Consider the following 22492-nt stretch of genomic DNA (forward strand, 5'->3'; position numbering starts at 1 on the left):
CCACACTGCTTCATGAGGCTGGGATGTGGGATCCGATTCGCAAAGCAGCGCAGGGCTGGCAGGGGCAGCGCAAGGAGCAGAATGTGCCCTGGGGGAAACTGTGCCAGGGGCAATGCTCTGCCCACGCTTTTCACCACACGAGTTCTTGTTGATGAGTGAAGGGCGCTCTGCACATTCTCAGGAACACTCTCCGTCTGGTATTCCAGACTGTGAATGAGGGAGCCAACCAGAGGGCACCAGAGGGTATTGTTCTCCCTACACTCCTCGTTTACCAGAAATCGGATAAAATCCCCCCACCTCCTTTTCTCAAATGCCCAGATTCACTTCTTTATTTCTCTGTTTGTTCATTTCCCCTTTACATTATGCAGCCATTTGTCTTCCTGCTTAGTGAAGCAACGAGTTGCGGTGGAGGGAGCATGCCTGGCCGGCTGCCAGCTTCCACAGTCAACTTCTTGGGCTTTTTTTCATTACTCCTGGACATGACTCGAAGAGACACGCCTTAGCAATCCAGGTGTGGCTGCCATGAGCTCACCTGGCATAGGCGGGACGGGACGACCATTAAAGCAACAGCACCCTCAAGGCACTCATATCTTCTCACACTTTCCCTTTGCCACACTTCGGAGTGAGTATATCACAGAAAACAGCTGCTGCAGCTTAGGTAATGGAATGATTCTTTCTCTTTCTTTCTTTCTTTCTTTCTCTCCCTCTCCCTCTCCCTCTCCCTTTCTCTTTTTTGTTTACCCCCTGTTCTTCACTTATGGTTGCAACTTTTTTCCAACGTCCCGTATTAAGTTGCATAATATCTGTCCCACTATGATATGTCATGTCTGATGGATTGGAATGTAAAATGCGGGGTCCCTCCATCCATTTTTTTCTTGTGACTGGTTTGGGTCCAGAGATCTAGAACACGGTGATCAAGAAACCCCCAAACCCTGCAGAATCCTTTCGGTTCTAGAGCAGTCACACTCTTCATTGTGCATGTAGCATGCAAAACGTACGCGAAAGAACTGAAGTTGCTTGTTTCGACTCTTGACCTCACTTTTCTCTTCTACCTTTGCAAGGGCGGGAAGGACAGCCTGGTTGCACCTGGCTTTATTCACGGAGCAAACTGGATAATAGGGGTTGATGTGCAGAGGAAGAGTTAAGTGGGTTTTGGCTTGTTGGGGGAAATTGTGGGAGATCCTGCTTACAGCTGGACAGGTGAGCCCTGACACTAGGTATGAACTTCCAAAACCTGGGGTGCTTCAGTATCAGGGATTTAGTATGGAATTGTCATGCTTCGTTGGCTCACTTTTTATGGGGCATCCACATGACACCATCGTCCTGTCATTGTCATCCTGTCTTTTCTCAGGGTTCCTCCAGATGATGTTTATTGAACATTTGCCCAGATTTTCTTGCACAAAGCTTATGTGGAGGGTAGACTATGCCTAGTCTTTTTTGAGCATTCATTTGATTTGTTTGCAGGGAGATTAAGTGTTCATCCTGATTTGTCTGTGCAGTGTTTATATGTTTTCCCGCAAATTATTTGTTCCGCCCACACTTTTCATTGCATTTTCCCGCCATTTTCCTAACAATGAAACGCCTGCAGTTGTTTTCTGTTTGAAGTGAGTTTGGCTAAGTAAGCACTATACCTTTCCAGCACATTTGAAGCACGTTTTCGCTGAATGAATTCTGGGCACTGCAGTTTACCTGTCACAGAGCGACAACTCCCAGCAACTCTTAACTCTGTGAGGGGCAAACTACAGTGCCCAGAATTTTGTGAAGAAAAATATATGCTTTAAATTTACTCTGTGTATGGCCCCTTAGTTACATAGGAGTGCTAAAGTGCTGTAATCCACTTTAATCCAAACACCATGCCTTTAAAGCATTCCCCTACAAATCCTAGGAACTGTAGTTTGGTAAGGGTGCTGAGAACTGTAGCTCTGTGTGGAGCTGGCGGAAATGACTGGTAGAATCCGTGACCAGGGAGAAGAGTCGATGGAGGAAGATTGGAAGAAATTCAAAGACTATCTTCAGAAACATTGCAAAATTAAAGAATGTTAGAGTGATGTTGGATTGAAAATAAGCGGTTTCCAGCTGTACAGGTTAAAGTTAATGATAGACTAAGATTAAAAATTAGGATTAAAGATGTTTAAAGAAATGGAAATTTGACATTAAGAGGGAAAATTTTAACGTTATATGATACTAAGGTGTAAAGAAGTTGAAGTTATATATTTCAATATCTTATTAAAGCTAAAGATTGGGATTAAAAAAGTGGAAAAGAAATTGCTGGACAAATAATTTGGATTGGAATACAAAAGAGGGAGGTATGAGGAAGTCCAGAAAATAAGTAACTAAAAAACGGAAATGGAAAAGAGATATTGTTTTTAATTGTTATGTTTTCTGTTCTTTTATTGTTGAATTTTGTGTTTTTTTGTGTGTTTTTGTTATATGTACTGTGTATGCTTTTCTTTTTTTTTCTTTGTTGTTTAAAACTTTAATAAAAATTATTTAAAAAAAAAAAGAGAGAACTGTAGCTCTGTGAGGGGTAAACTGCAGAGTCGCTGATTGCAAAAAAAGGGAAGGCTGGAGGGTCATGGAAATCATGGCCTAGATAGGGGAAATGGAATTAAAGGGCTGCAGACAGGACCAGAGTAAAAATAGACATGGGTTCTTTGGCTATGATACACTAGATTTTGATCCAAGCTTTGGAAGCTATTGAGAGCAATATTGCTGCATCAAACACTGACCTACAGTTAGGGGGAAAGGGGGGTGGGATTTGTTTGCAAATTTGCGCTTCCAAAACAATATGAGAACCAAAGCACAGTTCTCCTTCAGACTTGGCCTGAATTCTGCAATGCAATTCTCCAACTGCAAGAACGTGTACAAAAATTCATGTTTTTGGGGGGGGGGTTGAGGGGGGGTTGTTGATCTTGTTGGTGTTAATTTTTTTTATCTATATTTTGGATCTTGTGATTTATGTGGAATTTTTCAGTTTGGTTGTGTACCTTTTGATTTTTTAAATTATTGTTAATGACTAGCTATTTAATTTTTTATACATTGTAAACCGCCTTGCACATGGTTTGAACTTTGGAAAGGCTGCAAACAGAAGAATAAGTGATTGATTGATTGATTGATTGATTGATTGATTGATTAGTGGGAATAACATGCTGAAATCCATGCTGTTACAAGAAAAAAAATGCTCTCCCCCCATAAAAAAAATGCTTAGACGAGGAGAAATGTGTACAAATTTTCAACTTAAGACTTTAAAACAAACAAACAAATCTAGAAAAGATATGTGTGAAAATGGAAAGAAGTGAATTGAAGATTGTATAAATAGAAACTGAGAGAAACTGACATTAATAACTTCATCCCTGTTTAACAGTGGGGGTCAACGTTTATTCAAAGCTGACTATTTAGTCACTCTTTTTTTGTTCTTCCCGCTTGAAATTTGAGCTGCAAAAGCAAACAAGCCCATTTCCTTATCCTAGAAATAACGTGGGAAGGAAGGCCGGATCACAGATTACACGCTCCTTAATCATCATTGGGTTCCTTTGTGGCGCTCCTGGATTAAGAGGGTGTGCCAGGGAGAGGGCGGGATACCGTTGCCATACTGAGGCTTGTTTGTTTTGACTATAGTAACAAGAAGCCATGTTACTAGTCACACAGCCTAATGTTAATATGCCTTACAGACGGAGACACAAAGCACAAAACGGTGTGACTTTAGAAAGGCCCAGGGTGATTGTCTGTAGTCCTCATGGCAGGAATTTGACCCTCCTATTAGACAGGGTGAGTCAGCCGCCTCAGGCAGTCGATTTGGGGCATCATGAAAGGGCAGCAAATGGTCGGTTAATTCAATTTATCCATATTATGTGTTTACTGCCAGAGAGGGCTTTCAGCCTCAGGTGCCAAAATAACATGGACAGCCAAGGACAGCTTAACTTGGAGTGGGGCTGGGGTCGCTTTACCTCAGGAAGCAAAATGTCTTGGCTGGTCCTGTTTGAAGGACTGGTAGTGTGAAAAGGGCTAGTAATAAGGGACAGGCATTTATAGCCTGCCTTTAAATTAAGAAAATATCCAAGGCGACTCACAAGAAATATCATCTCTGCCCTCCCCCCATTTATTTTATTAAGTGGTCAATGACACCTCTAGTAAATCACTAAACGCCTGGTAGTTAAAAAGAGCTTGTCTAGTATAGGGGCTAAGAGTATTTGCTGGAAAATTTCTGGGTCAAATCTCACCCCACCCCTGAATTTACTAGGGGACTCCAGATAAGCCACTGTTCTCTCAGCTACCTATCTGCAATATGAAGATAATAATACTGGCATAACTTGCAGGACCGTTGTAAGGTTAACAGGAAATATGCCTATGAAGCATACTGAGCATTTACAAAATGTCTCCCATGAAGGCTCTGTGTTTCAAGCAACCTGGGCTCCCCTGCTCTTATTGTTGCTCAACTTTTCCCAGACATTTAATTCCTAAGTATGAATCTCAGGACATGGTCTGCTAGCTAAAAGTGGTGTGTGTTTTTCTTTCAAATAGATTGTGTAGACCAGGGATGGGGAACTGGATTCCTCCAGCAGGTCAGAGTCTGACTTCGCCAACCGCCCACCACGAGCCAGATTCTGACATCCCCACCACATACGCCATGTCCCACTTTTCACACCCACTTGTCAATCACCTGAAACCATTATGATACGCTTCCGAACCCCACGAGCAAAGGAAGCGTTTCTTTTGCTAATCAATTGCTCTCCAAGGAGAGCTTGGGTTAGTCACTCTCTCCCAGCCTTGCAGGGTTCTTGTAAGAATGAAAATGGCGACATGCGGCCTTGAGCCCCTTGGAGGAAAAGTGGGGTATAAATGTTGTAAACATCTTCTGCAAAGGGCTATGTTTCTACCTATTTTCTTTAGCTCCTCCTTGTCTATCTTGCAACATCATCTTCATTTTACTATACAAAGCTGTTCAGATTTCTACTGTTCTCTTGCTCACTTTCTTCCCACTTTCCAGCTTTCTAACATTTGCACTACTCCATCTCCTCCTATTTATTTAAAGCAGCACCTGCAGCAAACTCATCTCCTTCTCACGGATTTTCCAAGAAAAGAGCTTATGGCCTGCAGCTTTCCTCCTTTCCATTTGTTTTTTTTGCTCCTTATTGTCTGTCGCTATCAGATTGTGAGCCCGCAGGCAGCGCTCATCTCCTTTCAGCTTCTCAACAGTGCTTAGCTGTTAAAAAGCTCTAGAAATAATACCAGGATTCCCTTACTGTTTAGCAGTTGAAGAGGCTCTCTGGGCAAACCTCTTGGGAGGAAGGTTTTGCCCCGCTGTTTTTTCCTCCACTTCCAGTACTGTGCTCAGTTGTTGTTTTAATTATGCACACATCAGTGACGTATGGTGGGAACTTCTCCAGTGTTTCATTTCTCTGTGGGAATGTTTTCCATTTCACAAGTTCGTTAGCAGCAATGAGTGAGTGCTAACCGCAAATAAAATTTTGGGCAAGTGTTTTGCTACAAGTAAATTAAATGGGTTATATTAGATCGCCCTCAGAGGCATCAGAAGAAGAATAAAAAAATCTGATGCAAATGGAAAAAGTTCCAACGTAGATTACTCTATTCGAATTAGCCTGATTTGCATAGGAAATTGTTGTGGTTCAAAGCTTTCCAAAACAACAACAGCAACCCATCTACATTGGGTGTGTGAGGGTGTCTGAATTTTATTTATTCATTTGTGACGTTTAAATCCAGACTTTCCTCCAAGAAGCTCCCCAGAACAACCCTGAGAGATTGTGACAGGCTCAATGGGCAGTCGATGAGTCTCATGGTCTAATGGTGGGGGGGAGGTTTGAGCCTGCGTTATCCCACTCCTAGTGCAACATATGAACCACTGCATCACCCTGGCTCTCACTCAGTCCCCAAATCTCATGGAACTTTGAAGTGTCAGGCATAGCCCTATTGGCTTTAGCCCAAACGTAGCAGAGTTTTCCTGCACAGCGAGGAAGCTAGTTGCGGCGGTAATGACTAGTCAGCTAGACTCAGAATAACTATTTACAGGATTTATTAAAAGGGAAAATAAAACCAGCAGAGTTTCTGCATACAAATCAAAGCAAAATAAATCCTTTCTTTCTCTCTCTCTCTCTCATAACCATACACAGCACTTCTAACTCCTTCTCCTAACACACCAAAACATCACACTGTGCTAGCAATCCTAGATAACAGAGTTGAGTGCTGGTCGTTAACCAATCAGAGTAAGTAGTTTCTAGGTCAAGCAGACCTTGGCTTTCTGCCAAGAGTAAATTGACACTGCCTTGAGTTAATTGTGTGAAGCCAGAATCTGCAAGTTTCCCATGAGAATCAATTAACAGAAACTGAACACCCCCTCACAGATTCTGCTGGACAATTAACATCAAAAACCACCTATGTAGGAGATTATTTTTCCAGCAAACCTAAACCCTTGCACATTTGCTTGTTCTTTATCTTTGCCAATGGTTTAGTTAATACATCTGCTACATTTTCTTCACTTGATACATAAGTACATGTGATTATATTGTCTTGTACACAGCAACGTACATTTTGGTATTTTACAGAGATATGTTTGGAACGTGATTTGAAACCCTCTGTTTTACTTAAGGTTATACAAGCTTGATTATCAATGTAAACTCGTACTGGTTCTCCACAATTTACATTTAAATCTGTTAACAAATGCTTGAAATAAATCACCTCGTTGCACAATTCACTCAATGCGGCGTACTCCGATTCCGTTGATGACACACTTACAACGTCTTGCTTGCGTGACCGCCAGCTGATTAAAGCTCCACCGACCATTATAACTAATCCTGTGACAGATTTTCTATCTGGCAAATTTCCCCAGTCACTATCACAGTAGCAACTCAACATTTCGTCCTCGGAAGAATTTAATTGTAACATATAGCCAATTGTCTGTTTGAGGTATCTCAGAACTTGTTTTACCCCTTTCCAGGCATTTAGTGTGGGTTTTGAGACCAATCTACTTAATATGCCTACTGCGTAGCTAATATCAGGTCTGGACCACTGTGCTAGATACAATAAACTTCCAATTACAGAGTGATATACATCAGGATGTTCAAATTCAGGACTCTCATCTATGTGAAGTGTTTTTATGAAACCTGGATCCATAGGCACCGCTGCCCCTTTGCAATCCTGCATCCTGTATGTAGTCAGTAGTTGTTTAACTTTGTTCTGCTGACTAATTAGGCAGCTGCCATCTTGGGCCCAGCACACTTCCAACCCTAGATATGTCCTAACCGGGCCTAAGTCCTTCACTTTGAACTCACTGGACAATTGCTTGGCAAACCTTTTAGTTTGTTTATCTGTTTTACAGGCATACAATACATCATCTACATAAATCAGACAAAACTCTTGATCACTGCCTGTACCACGTACATAAACACAATTGTCAGCTGTACTCTGCTTGAAACCAAATGACACTAAGGCCTCATGGAAACATTTGTTCCAAGATCTTGCAGCCTGTTTGAGACCATATAGAGCTTTGTTTAATTTTAACACTCTATTGGAACCTGTCTCATAACCAGGCGGTTCGGCTAGATACAGGTCTTCTGATATTGATGCATGTAAATATGCAGTCTGGATATCAAAATGGTTTAACAGGAGTTTTCTCTTTGCTCCAAGCGTTAAAATCAGCCTTACACTGTCCCCCTTAGCAGTAGGGGGAAAAGTTTCGTCATAATCTTTTCCAGGCCTCTGAGAATATCCTTGAGCCACTAAACGAGCTTTGTATTTGTACTTTCCTGTCACCAGAGGTTTAAGTTTGTACACCCACCTGCAGCCTACAATCTTTGCCCCCTCAGGCGCTGCTACTGGTGTAAAAACCTTGTGCTCATTCAGAGAGGACATCTCTTCCTCCATTGCCTGTTTCCAGAGCTCTGCCTCCTCTTTTGGTAACTTTAACACCTCCTGAAAACTCTTGGGTTCTGCAATTACACTAAACACATTTGCAGTATCTGGAGAAAAACGCACCGGAGGCACTCCTTTGTTTTGTCTTTTAGATCTTCTGGGAGAAAATTTTTCTTCTGACCCACTTTCCTCCTCAGAACTACGACCTCTCTTTTGTTGCTTAGCAACTGGTCTCTGGCTAACTCCACTTTCTTGAGAGCTCTTATCTGAACTTTCCTCCCCCTCAGACTCTGATTCTCTATGTTTACCTTCAGAGTCATGAAGCTCCTGGGAAGGTTCAAACCAAACCTCAGTATTGGCATGTAGTCTCTCCCAGCCACTATGTTCACAAAAACGGGCATTCCTGGAGATCACAATGCCATTTGACCCTTCAGCAAAGCGGAAACCTTTTCCCAGCTCCTGGTAACCCACAAACACTAACTGTTTGGTCTTAGGATCTCCCTTCTTTCTCATTTGTTTCGGAATTAATACCCAGGCTTTTGATCCAAACACATGCAAATGGTCAATTTTAGGTTTTTTCTGAAACAATTTAAAGTACGGAGTTGTACCTATTGTTTGATGAAAGAGCCTATTTTGGAGATAACACGCGGTGAGCATACTCTCCCCCCAATAAGACATGGGCAAATCAGCATCATCAAGCATGGCAAACATCATATCTTGTAAAGATCTGTTTTTTCGCTCTGCAACGCCATTCTCCTCTGGGGAAAAAACGTTTGTTTTCCTATGCCCAATGCCACGCTTTTGTAACCAATCTCTAAAGGCATTTGACATAAATTCGCCACCTCTGTCCGTCTGAATCCTTCTGAGTTTAATGGACAGAAATCTTTCCACAGATGCCACCCAGCCTTTAAACTTAGTGAACACGTCACCCTTATTCTTCATGGGGAAAACCCAAGAGTAACGCGTGGCATCATCCACAATTGTTAGTGAAAAGCGCGCTCCACCCCTGCTTACAGCAAATGGACCAATTACGTCCATGTGAACCAGCTGTAGCGGTGATTCACTAACTCTGTCACTTCTGGGGTAAGAGACTCTGTGGGTTTTAACCTTTTTACAGACATTACAATCAAGGTACTTGTTACAACTCTTTAAATTACCCCCATCAGCCAATTCAGACATTTTTAGTACACTTTTCCAGCTTTTAGCAAACAATCTACAGACATCAGATTGCTCCTTAATGACGGCACACAAAGTACATTTTGCAAGCATTCACGAAGACAAGGAACAAAAACTGCACCCCCCGAAATCACTTCGGAAGTACTTCCGTCTGCTAGAGCCACCTGGCTGCGCTGTGCTGAGTTCTTGGAAACAAACAATTCATCTGAATTTACGATGTGCCGAGACGCTCCCGAATCGACCACCCAGACAGCTTGTTTCTCATCAGCAATCTTGACTTCGGCGGTCACCAGCTGAGCCGACTGTTTTTGTTTGAAGAATTTCTTTTTACGCTGCTGCTGCTGATCTCGTCTCTGCTCCTGCACCGGCAACTGAGACTTGACCAACTCCGGACATTGTCGTTTTAGATGCGCTGAAGACCCACATCGAAAACAACGCCTAACAGCAAACGCTGACTCCTCACCAGTATGCTGCTTTTGCTTCACCTCTGGCACGGCATGAGAACTCCTTCCAAACCGCCCGCCAGTAGAAGCCTCTGCAGCCAACGCCCTTTCTTGCCTCTTCTGCCATTCTTCAATCAAACGCCCAGTAACGTAACTGACTGATAAATCACGCTCCTGTATGCCTTCTAGAGACAAAACTAAATTATCCCAGCTTTCCGGGAGAGAACTCAAAATAATAGCCACCTTCTCCTGCTGGTCTAACGCACAGTCTCTTTCCTGTAGCGCAGCAAACTTTAACTGTAAACTGTGTAGGTGTTCCTGCATTGTAACCCCAGGCTGTAACATTGCCTTGTACAATGCCTTGCGAATGAACAGCTTGGAAACCGCTGTCTCACGCACATGGAGTTCTTTAAGTGCTTGCCACACACCTCTAGCTGTCTTGATTCCCCTCACATACGGCAACTGGGAATCTTCCAGCCCCAAGACAATTGTGGCCCTTGCTCTTTGGTCTTTATCGAGGTCTTCATCATCAGGCTTCGTAGGAAACTTACTCACCACTTGCCAGAGACGATCCCTCTGCAGCACTGCCTGCATGCGTTCCGACCACAGCAAGTAATTGGAGTCATTCAGACGCTCAAAAGCCATCTGAACTGGTTGTGAGGCCATCTTGAGAGCGATGTCCCTGGAACCCGGAACCAGCTACTCACGACCACCGAGAGAGAAAACAGGAACCACAGCACCCAGCACTCACACGCTGCAGCTGTTGTCCTTGTGTCCACTGCGTCACCAGCTCACCACAGTCAGGAACCAGCCAGTGTCCATCTGCTGCACCAACAGGAACAACAACTTCTGGAACTACTGGAACCAACACCGTTGATGCTGACACCACCACAACTCAGGCTGGCAGCACAATGCCCATAACCTCATGGAACTTTGAAGTGTCAGGCATAGCCCTATTGGCTTTAGCCCAAACGTAGCAGAGTTTTCCTGCACAGCGAGGAAGCTAGTTGCGGCGGTAATGACTAGTCAGCTAGACTCAGAATAACTATTTACAGGATTTATTAAAAGGGAAAATAAAACCAGCAGAGTTTCTGCATACAAATCAAAGCAAAATAAATCCTTTCTTTCTCTCTCTCTCTCTCATAACCATACACAGCACTTCTAACTCCTTCTCCTAACACACCAAAACATCACACTGTGCTAGCAATCCTAGATAACAGAGTTGAGTGCTGGTCGTTAACCAATCAGAGTAAGTAGTTTCTAGGTCAAGCAGACCTTGGCTTTCTGCCAAGAGTAAATTGACACTGCCTTGAGTTAATTGTGTGAAGCCAGAATCTGCAAGTTTCCCATGAGAATCAATTAACAGAAACTGAACAAAATCATCCCAACCTTATTTTTAATTTGGTGTGTTGTTCTCAGAAAAAGGCTGGGGGGGACGGACTGCTGCTCTATTGTAGTGATGCTGTGAAGCACTCCTTGGATCTTGGAGTAAAATCGTACTTTGACTCCCGAACACCTTGGGAGTCAAACATTCGGGCTCCTGAACAATCGAAAACTGAAAGTGATTGTTCCAGTTTTTGAACGTTCTTTTGGAAGCCGAACGTCTGACAGGGCTTTCACAGCTTCCTGCAGCCAATCAGAAGCCACACTTTGGAAGTCAAACATTTTGGAAGTCAAACGGACTTCCCGAACCGATTCTGTTTGACTTCCGAGGTACAACTGTAATTGGAAATTCCAGGGAGTGACTGTACCCAAGCTTGGTTTCTTTTGCATGGGAGAGCAGTGAAGTTGATGACCTCTAGGCTCCTTTCCAAGCTTAACATTCAATGAGATCTCACCTCACCTTCATCTGAAGATGTGCAATCTTTGCCAGCATCTGATGGGCATTCCAAAACACTAAGAGATCCCTAATAATTTCTAAACCATTAGCTCCTACCATTGAGGAGACAGTAGTCCATCCTGGACTATTAAGTAGAAATTTACCTATGAAAGGAACAGTCAAAGGTGTCTTCTTCTGTAGCCAGTATTAGATTTAAAAAGAAGAAGTTCTGTGCAGGCAGCAGGTTTGGGGGGGAGACTGTAGCTCAGGTTCAGTCCACCAACATCTCAAGGAAGGGCTGGGAAAGACTCCTGCCTGAGCCCTACACAGCTGTTGCCAGTCTGTGTAGACAACATTGAGTTTGATGGAGCAATGGTTAGTCTCTATGTAACACAGTTTCCTTTCTTCTTGGGTTGCATGTAAAACAGATCGTTGGCAGGAGATGGGTCATGTTTAAAAGAGGAACAAGTTCAAAAAAAATGTGAGAACCTTTCTTCCCCACCCCCGATTGTGCAAATCCTTACATATCTATGTAAAATGGCACTAAGCCTTCTCCCAAATCAGAAACACCTATTATGTGGGGGAGAAAGTCCTCTGAAATGCATTGATCTCTAGTTTCCTTTCCAGATAAAAGGGGGACAGAAAGGAGCCATTTTTGTTCACGTCCAACAGTTATATAATTCCCAGAGCATAACGTCCTGGCTATTCGTCAAGCCTTTTTTCATCTGCCTCTCTCATCAGCCTTCAGGGCAGTAAGTCAACAGTTGCTAGACATGTCGTACGGCAGCAATTGCAGCCCTTACCTTCTCCCTGCCTTGAGCCTAAGCTATAAACTTAGCCTGACACCCATTTGTCTGTTCCTGAAAGGGCTTGCATCGGTAGTGGTGAAAGCTTTGGAGTACAATATCTTAAGCAGGCTTGCAGAAAGTTAACTTAATGGGTGCGCCTGAGGTCCAACAAGGAAAGTAAGGTAAACAAAGAAATACATAGCGGTGAACCTTTCCTCAGTTGTTCTGACCACCTGCAGAAGAGCATGGTGTTAGCTGATACGAGTTACATCCCGTTTGGATTACTGTAATGTGGTCTTCATGGGGCTGCCTTTGAAAAGTGCTCAGGAACTTAAATTGGCTCAAAGAGCTGCAGCCGGCTTGCTGACCAAGGCTGGTTATAGGGAGTACAGTGGTACCTGGGGTTACATACACTTCAGGTTACATACGCTTCACGTTACAGACTCCACTAACCCAGAAATAGTACCTCGGGTTAAGAACTTTGCTTCAGGATGAGAACAGAAATCGTGCTCCGGTGCACGGCAGCAGCAGGAGGCCCCGTTAGCTAAAGTGGTGCTTCAGGTTAAGAACAGTTTCAGGTTAGGAACGGACCTCTGGAACGAATTATGTACTTAACCCGAGAGACCACTGTATACAACTGTCTTGCTAGAACAGCTCCACTGACTACCCTTCAGTTTCCAGGTGCAATCCAAAGTGCTGATTATTACCTATAAAGCCCGAAATGACTTAAGTGCAAACATATTAAGTCCAAAGATTGCAGTTGCTCACCTGAACCTGCCCAGGTTTTGAGATCTTCAGGGGAGGCCCTTCTCTTGGTCCTGCCCCTCTCACAGGCATGTTTGGTGGGGATGCAGGAAAGGGTCTTCTAGGTGGCTGCTCCCAGTCTCTGGAATTCCCTCCCTGGAGAGGCTAGACTGGTCCTTACTGTCCTTCTGCTGCCAGGTTGAATACCTTCTTGTTTTAATTAAAGAACTGGTGCCGTGCTGCTTTTATTGCAATTTGTAAGCAGATTTTATATGTGTATATAGTTTTAATTTTATTAATGTTTAATTGTTTTTTCAGTGGTAGTTCTTTCTGCTTTTAGCAATTCTTGTTTTTATCTGTAAGTTGCCCTGAGTCCCATCAGGGGAAAAGGTGGAGCATTAGTAGTAATAATAATAATAATGGGAAGAAGCGGCAGAGTTTGCGGCGGGGGAGGGTTTTAGTGGGAAACCACAAAAGTGTACTTTTACCTGACTATTATATTCTCAACCCTGCCCTCTACTGACTGGAGCCATTCAAGGTTGATTATACCCAACAGAATTAAACCTGTGGGCCGGAGGTTCCTGGCTGCTAATCTATATCTCTATTTTCCTATCTGTGCTATGTTTCTGTGTATCAGTGCAATTGCCCATATTTGCTGCTGCACTGTCTTCAGCCCTTCCCAGAGTTGCCCTTTCCTTTCTGTGCCTGTTAATAAAACTGGTCTCTATTCTCTGTCCACTTGCAAGGAATCACAGTTGTTATAGCATGGGTATGCAAACTAAGGCCCGGGGGCCGGATATGGTCCAATCGCCTTCTAAATCCGGCCCGCGGACAGTCCGGGAATCTGTGTGTTTTCACATGAGTAGAATGTGTCCTTTTATTTAAAATGGATCTCTGGGTTATTTGTAGGGCATAGGAATTCGTTCAATATAGTCACAAGGTCTGAGGGACAGTGGACCCGCCCCCTGCTGAAAAAGTTTGCTGACCCCTGTGTTATAGCTACATTTGTTAATAAAACTCTGGGCTCTGCATCTATTGTTTCTACTTTGCTCAAGGACTCCATGTCTTTTCTTTAAAAAACAAACCTGTTTTCTTCCCCACCAGCACTGCCTGGAAGAAATGCACTGGTGACTGTCGTTCTTCTGCTTACAGTTACATAAGTAATCTCCCTTTCTCCCTCTCTGCCCCATTACCTGCCGTTCTGAAACTAAAGTGCATTACTAGAGTGCTCATAACAATTTATCTTCTGTTTTAACATTCTGTTTGCACAGGTTTTCTCCTTTGATGCGGCAGACTCCAGGAAAAGTTTGCAGGTGTTTGCAACATCTTAGCGGCTCAGAGAGAGAGAGAGAGAGAGAGAGAAGATAAACAATCTTTGAAGACTTCACACCCAAAGGATGTCAAGGGTGATGCCAAACCACGTGCTTAGGGTCGGACAGACAATATGTGTTTCGTCCCAAGAAGACCACGCTCGCTTGCAGCCTAATGGTTATTCGCCTTGCCACACTTCGCCATCGCAGTATTTATACTATTCTGTAGAAGGCTGGGACAGACAGATCTCATTGACCCAAGGCAAAGGAGGGCCACTGCCCAAGATGGAACTCTATGACTCCTGTAAGCCGGCAGAGGCCACACCTATGAAATCCCCAAATTTGGGGGATAAATGTCTGCCAGAAGAGCCGACAGAAATGGGCAATGACAGCTGCCCAGAATTCTCTCCCACTTTGGATGTGTCCATTGATAAACTGAACCGCCTGATCTTGGAAATTGACCCCACTTTCCGGCCTCTCCAGCTGAATCCGATCCAAAGCCAGAGTCCTAACCAAGCTGTTCCACAAAGCAGCACAGCAGTGGCCCCAAAACAGGAGCCAGAATCACCAGGTAAGGGGTGGAATTCATTGAGTTACAGGGCTCAGTCTGCTGAGCTGATGAGAGGGTCAAATCACCGAGGGTTGACCTTTCTCCCTGTTGCCTGCCCCCATGGGAGTTTATTGCGTGGTGTCCCTCAGAGGAGCTCTCACTCTCCCAAATCGCTGGAAACTTAGCTCCCACCCAAAAACAACTTCCATAAACCTGTAGTGGTGAATGTTTCACCATTCTGACAAACAGCAGATGCGGTGACAAATCTGTGACTGAGCTCAGGGCCAAATCAACCACGAGGCTAATAAGTAGCCTTAAGCCCTCCTAATTATTTTGGCTTTCAATTTCCCAGCTCAGCCAATGAAGTTGAGCTTCCCTGGACTAGTCACCTGCCCTTAGGCTTTCCTTCCTCATAGGTTGCTGTGTCTGAGAATAGCAGAAGGATAGGAAAGCTGATAGTCTTCTACAGTAGTACCTCTGGTTACGTAAACTTCAGGATGCGGAAGCGGCAATACCAGAAGTATTTGACTGGGTTTCGCCACGCACGCATGCGCAGAAGTGGTCCTCAGGTTGTGGAAACCTCAGGATCCGACCAGACCTCCGGAACGAATCCTGTCCACAACCGGAGGTACCACTGTATTAGCCTTTGGTCTTCCATACCTTTAATCTAGGCTTGACCTGGGTTGTATTTCTTCAGACTGTAGATGGGGACATCATTGATTGCTCCACCACAAATGCGCGCACACACACACCCAACCACTAAGGTTGCCATATTTCAAACAGTGAAAATCCAATGTTTTTAGCCAAAGTTGTTGAGCAAATTTTTAAAAAAAGAGAGAAGTTTTTGAGCTATTTTTAAGGAAAATTCTGGGAATTGTAGCTCTGTGAGAAGAAGTCTCAGTGGCCTTAACAAACTACATTTCCCAGGATTCTTTGTGGCAGGCCATGCCTGTTTAAAATGGTAGGAAGCTGCTTTAAATGTGCAGTGCAGATGGGACCTTTGACAAAGTTCAGTTCAGATGATGTTGACCACCTCACTGGCAGTTTGTGACCACTAGGCATATGATGCATCCATTGACTTGTTCTAGTTTGTGGTGTTTCTCCCCTCTCCCCAATCTAAACTCCATATGATTGTTCCCTCTAACACACCTGATTGATTTTTCTGGATTGGATTAGATGTGCCAGTTAAATGCAGCATCGTGTGTTTTGCCCATGACATGGGCTGGGGGTGGGGAGGAGCCTGTTGAGACAAGTCTGCTTAGTCATTTTTTAAAAAGTCAGTGGTGATGTCTCAGAGGGTGTTCCCTGCGATGATTGCCAAGGGCAACATGAGATTAGCTGTCGTCTCCCCCACAGATTTATCTTTGAGCTGCAATAACCAAGCATGTCAGGAAACTAGGAATAAATTGCTTCTTTCCATCCCACACACTGCTTTTTTCTGTGTTGCTGGAAAGGTTTGCACACACAATAGATATTCTTATCTAAAATGGAAATGTAACCAATGATGTCTCAGCCCACATCACACGATTTCCTGGGTGATATCCCAGAACCCACTTAGCAACACCCAGAAATTCAGGAAGCCACGGGGCACTGCATAGTTTATCATATAAAGCCCAGCCTAAATAGTTTGGGACCAGAGAATTTGAAGGCCCCCTTCTTCCTGCATGAACGCGCTCATCAACTGCAGTCATCTTCAAAGGGAGACCTACTCTGCACTTTGCCATCAAGGCAGGTGTCTATGGCAGCGATGTGAGACAGGGCCCTTGCAGTGGTAGCACCTTAATTGTAAGACTCTGTACCAAGGAAGATTAGACCTGCTCCTTCTCTGTTGTCCTTTAGGTGGGAGTTTAAGACATTTTTGTTCTGGCAGGCTTTTAAATGTGTTGTTATATGGTTCACTTATCAGTTTTATTTTGGCTTTGTGGGGGGTTGGACTAGATGACCCTCAGGATCCCTTCCAACTCCACAGTTGGGAAATCCAGCCAGATGATGATGATGATAATAATACACTTCTATGATTCTGTGACTGCCACTCTGGCAGGTGGCTATCATGCTACCACTAGGTGCTTGAACCATCTAATTGCCCATTAGAGCTTTCTGGTCCCCATCGGTGATGACCGTGTCATGCTAAGCCTGAAGGAAAGGCAGAGACACATTGCATAACAAGGCAGCATGACTCACACCACCCTGCTAGGTTTTGTACTTTGGCACTACTTTCAGAGTACAAAATACAGACACATCGCATCGTTTCACAAAGGGTGTGCACAGGTTATAAATTGCTGTGTTGTCCTCTTGCAAAAAGCATGCAATTGGCTATCAGGAGAGATTCACAAGTGGGAATTGCGCACCTAGAACCCTGTTGGGCAACAATGGGCAACCTGTGGTCCTCCTCATGTTGCTAGACTACAACTCCCATCATCCCTGATCATTGGCCATCCTAGCTGGAACTCATTAGAAATTGAGTCCAACAAGCATATGGAAAACCGCAGGTACCCCTTCCCTGCTACTGGAGAAAAAGCAGCTTGTGAAGAACTTTTTTTGAGGTGGGAAAAACAGAGGATTTGTAAGTAATAGGTAGTTTGTCTCTCTATTTCAGTGTTTCCCAAACTTGGGTCTCCAGTTGTTTTTTGTACTACAACTCCCATCATCCCTAGCCAGCAGGACCAGTGGTCAGGGATGATGGGAATTGTAGTCCAAAAACAGCTGGAGACGCAAGTTTGGGAAACACTGCTCTGTTCTGTCAGGTTCTGTCTTCCTCCTACCTCTGCCCATGTGAGGATAATTGTACTGACCAAACTTGAATGAAATAATATGATTCTGCAGGCTGGGACTGATGGGAGTTCGGCAACGTCTGGAGGGCTACAGGTTCCACACAAGTGGCTATATGTGAAGTACTTAGAGCACTCAAAAAGTGGTTATACAAAGTGGTTAGAACTTTGCCTCCTGTTTAACACAATTCCTTCTCTTTCTGTATACTTCCACAACAACTGAAAAAATTAACATCTTCAGTGCAGATTACCGTTGTCAGATTGCAATCTAATCTCTAGAAAGAGATAAACTGCAGTGGAGAGAAAAGATTGAAATAGGAAGCCTTCCCAGAAGAATTGGGCAAAGAAAAACGCTGGGAGTTTTTGTTCCTCTATGTCCAAACTGAACAAATGTGTCACACACTTGTTAATAAAAGCGAACTTGTTCCCACCCCCCACGCACGAGGTTATTCCTCCAGGGTTGGTAAAGTGGCACTAATATTATGCAAATCCTGCACAAACTCATTGATGCTGTGATAGTAAAGATCCCCATTTTATTTTATTTTTAAGGAAACCTTTATGTGTATGTATGTAGTTGTGTATAACAAGGTTGGGGAACCTGTAGCCCTCCAGGTGTATTGGACTCCAATGACTTATGTCAGAATGGCCTGTGGTCAGGATGATGGGAGTTGAAGGCCAACAGCATATGGAGGGTCACAGATTTCTCCACCTCTGGAGAATATCAGAAAAAGATATTTCAAGATCATTGCCAACACTGAGGTGTGGTTTTGCCTCTGATGTATTCTTGGGGAGTCACCAGATGTTTTTCATCTGGAGTCAGGTACAGACAGGACCTATGAGAAAAACTAAAGCATCAGCCACACCCTCCCATACAGGTGCCAACAAGTAATGGGCTCAATGATCATCACTGGAATGACTCTATATAACCCGTGTTTTGGCAGGGCTGTTTGCCTTCCAGATCCTGGAGGTCGTTGTACCTGGAAAGGGAAAGTACCTGGAATTAAGCCAGGAGTGACCTTTGATCTCAGTTTGCTGCTTAAAAGATTTATATACGCATTTCAGGGCCGTTGCCTTCACAAGCAGGGTACAAAATAATTCCACAGCAAACATTTAAAGCCTATTAAAAGCCACATTACATTCCTTAAAATGGGCAGTAAAACTCAACAATTAATTAAACCAGCTGATAAATTCTTTTTAGAGTCACCCATGAAATGGCTGTAAGCAATTCCATTAATATGGGGCCATCACTGAGAAGGCACTGTCCCTAGTTCCTGTCAGCCTAATGCTTCTTACTGACAGCCCAGATGAATTGCCCCATACCCCACTCATTCTTGTTTAGTTCCCTGTCTTTTTTCAGACCTCAAAACCTAGACTTATTTATTGAGCAAAGAGAGAACTGAATAGGAAAATGAAAGTAACCGCAAGAACTGTCTGAAGGTGGAATCTTCAGCTCTAACCCAACATAGTGAATGCACTTAATGTTTAACCCCATCATTTCCCATCATTACACTCTGCACATGCCCGGAGTCTTGCTCTTGGCTGCTTTTCTTACTGTGTGTATCCCAACACCAGGTCCTGACACTGAAAACAGGTTCAAGGACAGAGGCCTGGTTTGAATGCAGCTTTGAAGAATCAGCAACTATAAACATTTGAGCGTCACTGTGCAGCTGCTTGCAGTTTGATGCTGTAGGGTTGAGCTGGCTGAAAGGGGTTGAGGCGTTTCTGCAACTGAGACGTTTTTCCAAGATTTGTCCCGAGGCAAATCTAACTGCCTCTCAGGTAGAGGATGTACCTTAAACCAGAAGTTCTGTCCTCTGCCCCCCAGGTCATCCTACTCTCTTGTTAGGAAAGAAACAATAACTTTTCTGAAAGATCAAAGAGAACAATGGGGAAAGAAACAAAAAGAGTCCATTTTTTTAAGAGTAGAAGCAGCCTTCAAATTGGGTTGGGGAGGGGCAGCCAAATTTTGAGCTCTTGAGGAAGTGACTCACACAGCAGGCAACCAAGGGGAGATGGGAGCACGGTTAATTCTAACATTTGCAGATTCCTCTTTGTGAAAATGGTTTTCCATACACATCGAGTGCCTTTTCCTGGAGCCAGCCAGGATGAACTGATGAAAGCCAATTTTAACTCATGAGTTATTGCTGCAATCTGCTCTGATTGTATATTTTATCTTTATGAACGCTGTTTTTATTATGTTATGTGAGCTGGTCTTTGACTGTAATAAATTATCTATCTATCATCTATCTATCTATCTATCTATCTATCTATCTATCTATCTATATCTATCTAACTGCCTCTCAGAATTGGCTTTAAGGGTGAGAGTAGCCAGACTTGTCCTGCCCCTCTAGCATTTCACAGTTGCTGAAAGTCAAATTCGTGAAGGATGCTTTTCCCCACTCTACAGAGCAGTGGTGGTGGTGATTTTGCTGCAAGGATTACTGAATCATAGAATTGTTCAGTTGCAAGGGGACCCCATCTAGTCCAGCCTCCTGCCATACAGGAATAGTGTGAAATAGTGTGAAGCTCTTTTTACAATGTTCTCTCTCTCTCTCTCTCTCTCTCACACACACACACACACACACACACACACACACACACACACTGCTCTTCCATGGTGCTTCCAGGGCAATTTACAAAAGTACAGAACAAAATGCAAATATATATATATAGATGTGAAAATATATATTGCTTCTTAGTGTAGCGAAACAGGTATATTGTTAAAAAAAAAAAAAAACAGGGTTGGAGACTAAGCTTTGCTGAGCTCTATTTCATCTTGTCTGTTGCTCTTTTTTGCCTCTGAGGTTTTTGATGTTTCTTTCTGCCAGACATAAAGTACATCGAAATGACACCTGCCAGAGCAAAGTGCCAGGAGTCTCTGCAGAACTCAGCGAGTCCGTCCAGCGCTCCACATTCCACGTCTCCCCCAAACCACTGCCCTTTGTTCCCCCATGGAGGAACCTGCTCCAGTGGCCACATGACTTTCATGGTTGGCCACGATCCTGGTGGCCCCCAGTATCCCACAGGGAGGCAGTCGCCGGCTTGCATCCGAGTCTCTGAAAGCATCTCCATCCCGCAGCAGGACCAGAAGGGCTATGGGTCAGCTTCCCTCCTGGCTTCCTCCCCAGGCTTGGAGAACTTACGGAAGCTGTCTCAGCATGGGAGGCTGGTGCAGCGATGCAGCGAGGCATCTCTGCTGTCGACAAGTCCTGGGTCGGACACCAGCTACATTCTTGGAAGGTAAAGTTGTTGCTTTGGAATCCTTTGTACCTGATCTAGAAGTTAACTCATTCGGGTTTCTGTACCTTTATAACAGCAGTTGTGCAGAAGAGGGGCTTTCAGTAGGTGGGAGCTTGTCATGCACATCTATTAAAGGTACAGAAGCTCTATCATCTGGGCACCCTTATGCTAACTGATAATTATGGGAGAGGACTAGGAATTGAATGGAGTATCCTGGAATAAAAGGGACTGGTTGAAATTCTGAACTGGAGCACTCCCCACCGCAACATTTTGTTGCAGATCCCTTGCCTACTTGCGATTTTTGAGTTTGGAAGATAAGAGGCACCACATACTATAAGACAGGGTAGCAAACAGGATCTGGTCGAACAGACTGGATCCTGAGCTTCACCACCTCCCCGCAGGTCATTGTGACAGGTGGGTGGGGCTGCACTACCTGTCAATTACCATGGTGTAAAGTCACTAAGTTTCCAAGGAATGTGTGCTCTAAGCACACTCCCAATTCTTTCCTTTCTTTCTGCAGGCACAGTTTGTGACTTGACAGTGCCCTTCAGGCCAGAAAGACCTGCAGGCCTTGACTTGGTGCTAATAGTTTTATGCCTCTTCCTTAATGCCTCCTCCTGTGTTTCCTTTCGTCTTTTGCAGCAGCTCCCAGTCACTGTCCAACAATGAGCCCGACACTCCTCAGACCAGGTCAACGGGAAGTCCTTCCTCTGTTGGATCCCTCAATGGTTCTTCCCTTGGTTCCTGGAGCTCAGGTTCCTACTATCCTGGTGTCAGTTGCTCCCAGAAAGGGAATTCTCCCCTACCTCAGCCGTTCCAGAAGGGACAGACCCATAGCTGCTCTCCTTCACCCGTCAGAAGCTCCCCATCCCCTGTGCCCATTGTGCTTATCAACGGCCGTCTGGAAGACAGTGAGATGTCCTCCAAACTTTACAGGAATCACCCAGGTTCTTTCAAACAGAAGATGGTCCCACCCAGTTCTGGCTCATTTTCAGGTGCCAGCAGTTCCAACAAAACATCTTCAGAGAGCTCGCTCTCATCTTCTTCGTCTCTGGACAGTAAGTCATCTGACCCCTGTGATTAGAACCTATATATATTTTAAATTTCAAAACAACTTTGTTGCAAATGGGGCACATGGAAAGGATCAGTGCTTGGAATGTTTATTTGAAAAAAACAAACGGATTCAAGTTTGTCCCATTGAAAAGGAACCGGTTTGAGTTCATCCTTTAATTAAACAGTTCAAGTTCATCAAAATGAACTTTTTAGTTTATAAAAAGTTTGTCTTCAGCAAAATAAAATCCAACATTCAGAATATTACAAGCTGTTGTGCTCACGTAAGGGGTCCAAAAGCAAATTGGGGGCCACGCACAAGTAAAAAGATATCGTGATAGATAGAATGGTGGTGAAGCTTTCCCCAGAATTTTATTTCCATACTAGGAAAGGCTTGCCCTGTTTAATTTGTACCAGCCACACACATGTCAAAGGCACAATGCATCACAGGCTTTTTTCCTGTACTATTTGGTACAAGCTACTCCTGTTGGAAGAGGGAAAATCCCTTTAGCACAGACAATACCAGAAATGCCGGACATTCCTTCCTTCTGATTGCTTAGCAGCAGTAATTAAGTGACTTGGAGATCTTAGCAACAGCAGCATCTCCGTATCTGCCTAATAAGCCTTAGAGCACAGCCTCCACTTTTTGCTTTCTAACTTTCTTTATTTAAAAAAATGAAAGCTAAGTATTCAGTCATACTGCAGAGGGTAGGGAGAGAATGAATGTGAAAATGAATT

The 22492-nt window shown here is 43.9% G+C and overlaps 1 protein-coding gene across 1 annotated transcript in view; it reads left to right on the forward strand.

Moving 5' to 3' along the window:
• Positions 1 to 406: 406 nt before the first annotated feature.
• Positions 407 to 22492, forward strand: part of TNS4 (tensin 4) — a 34658-nt gene continuing 12572 nt past the window's right edge. The window contains exons 1-4 of the mRNA XM_080978291.1: positions 407 to 658; positions 14108 to 14717; positions 20293 to 20704; positions 21347 to 21762. Coding sequence (XP_080834417.1) covers positions 14234 to 14717; positions 20293 to 20704; positions 21347 to 21762 — 1312 coding nt within the window. The 5' untranslated portion in view covers positions 407 to 658; positions 14108 to 14233. The remainder of the gene's footprint in view (positions 659 to 14107; positions 14718 to 20292; positions 20705 to 21346; positions 21763 to 22492) is intronic.

This window comes from Podarcis pityusensis, assembly GCF_964106645.2.
Source record: "Podarcis pityusensis genome assembly, chromosome: 13".
Taxonomy (NCBI): Eukaryota; Metazoa; Chordata; class Lepidosauria; order Squamata; family Lacertidae; genus Podarcis; species Podarcis pityusensis.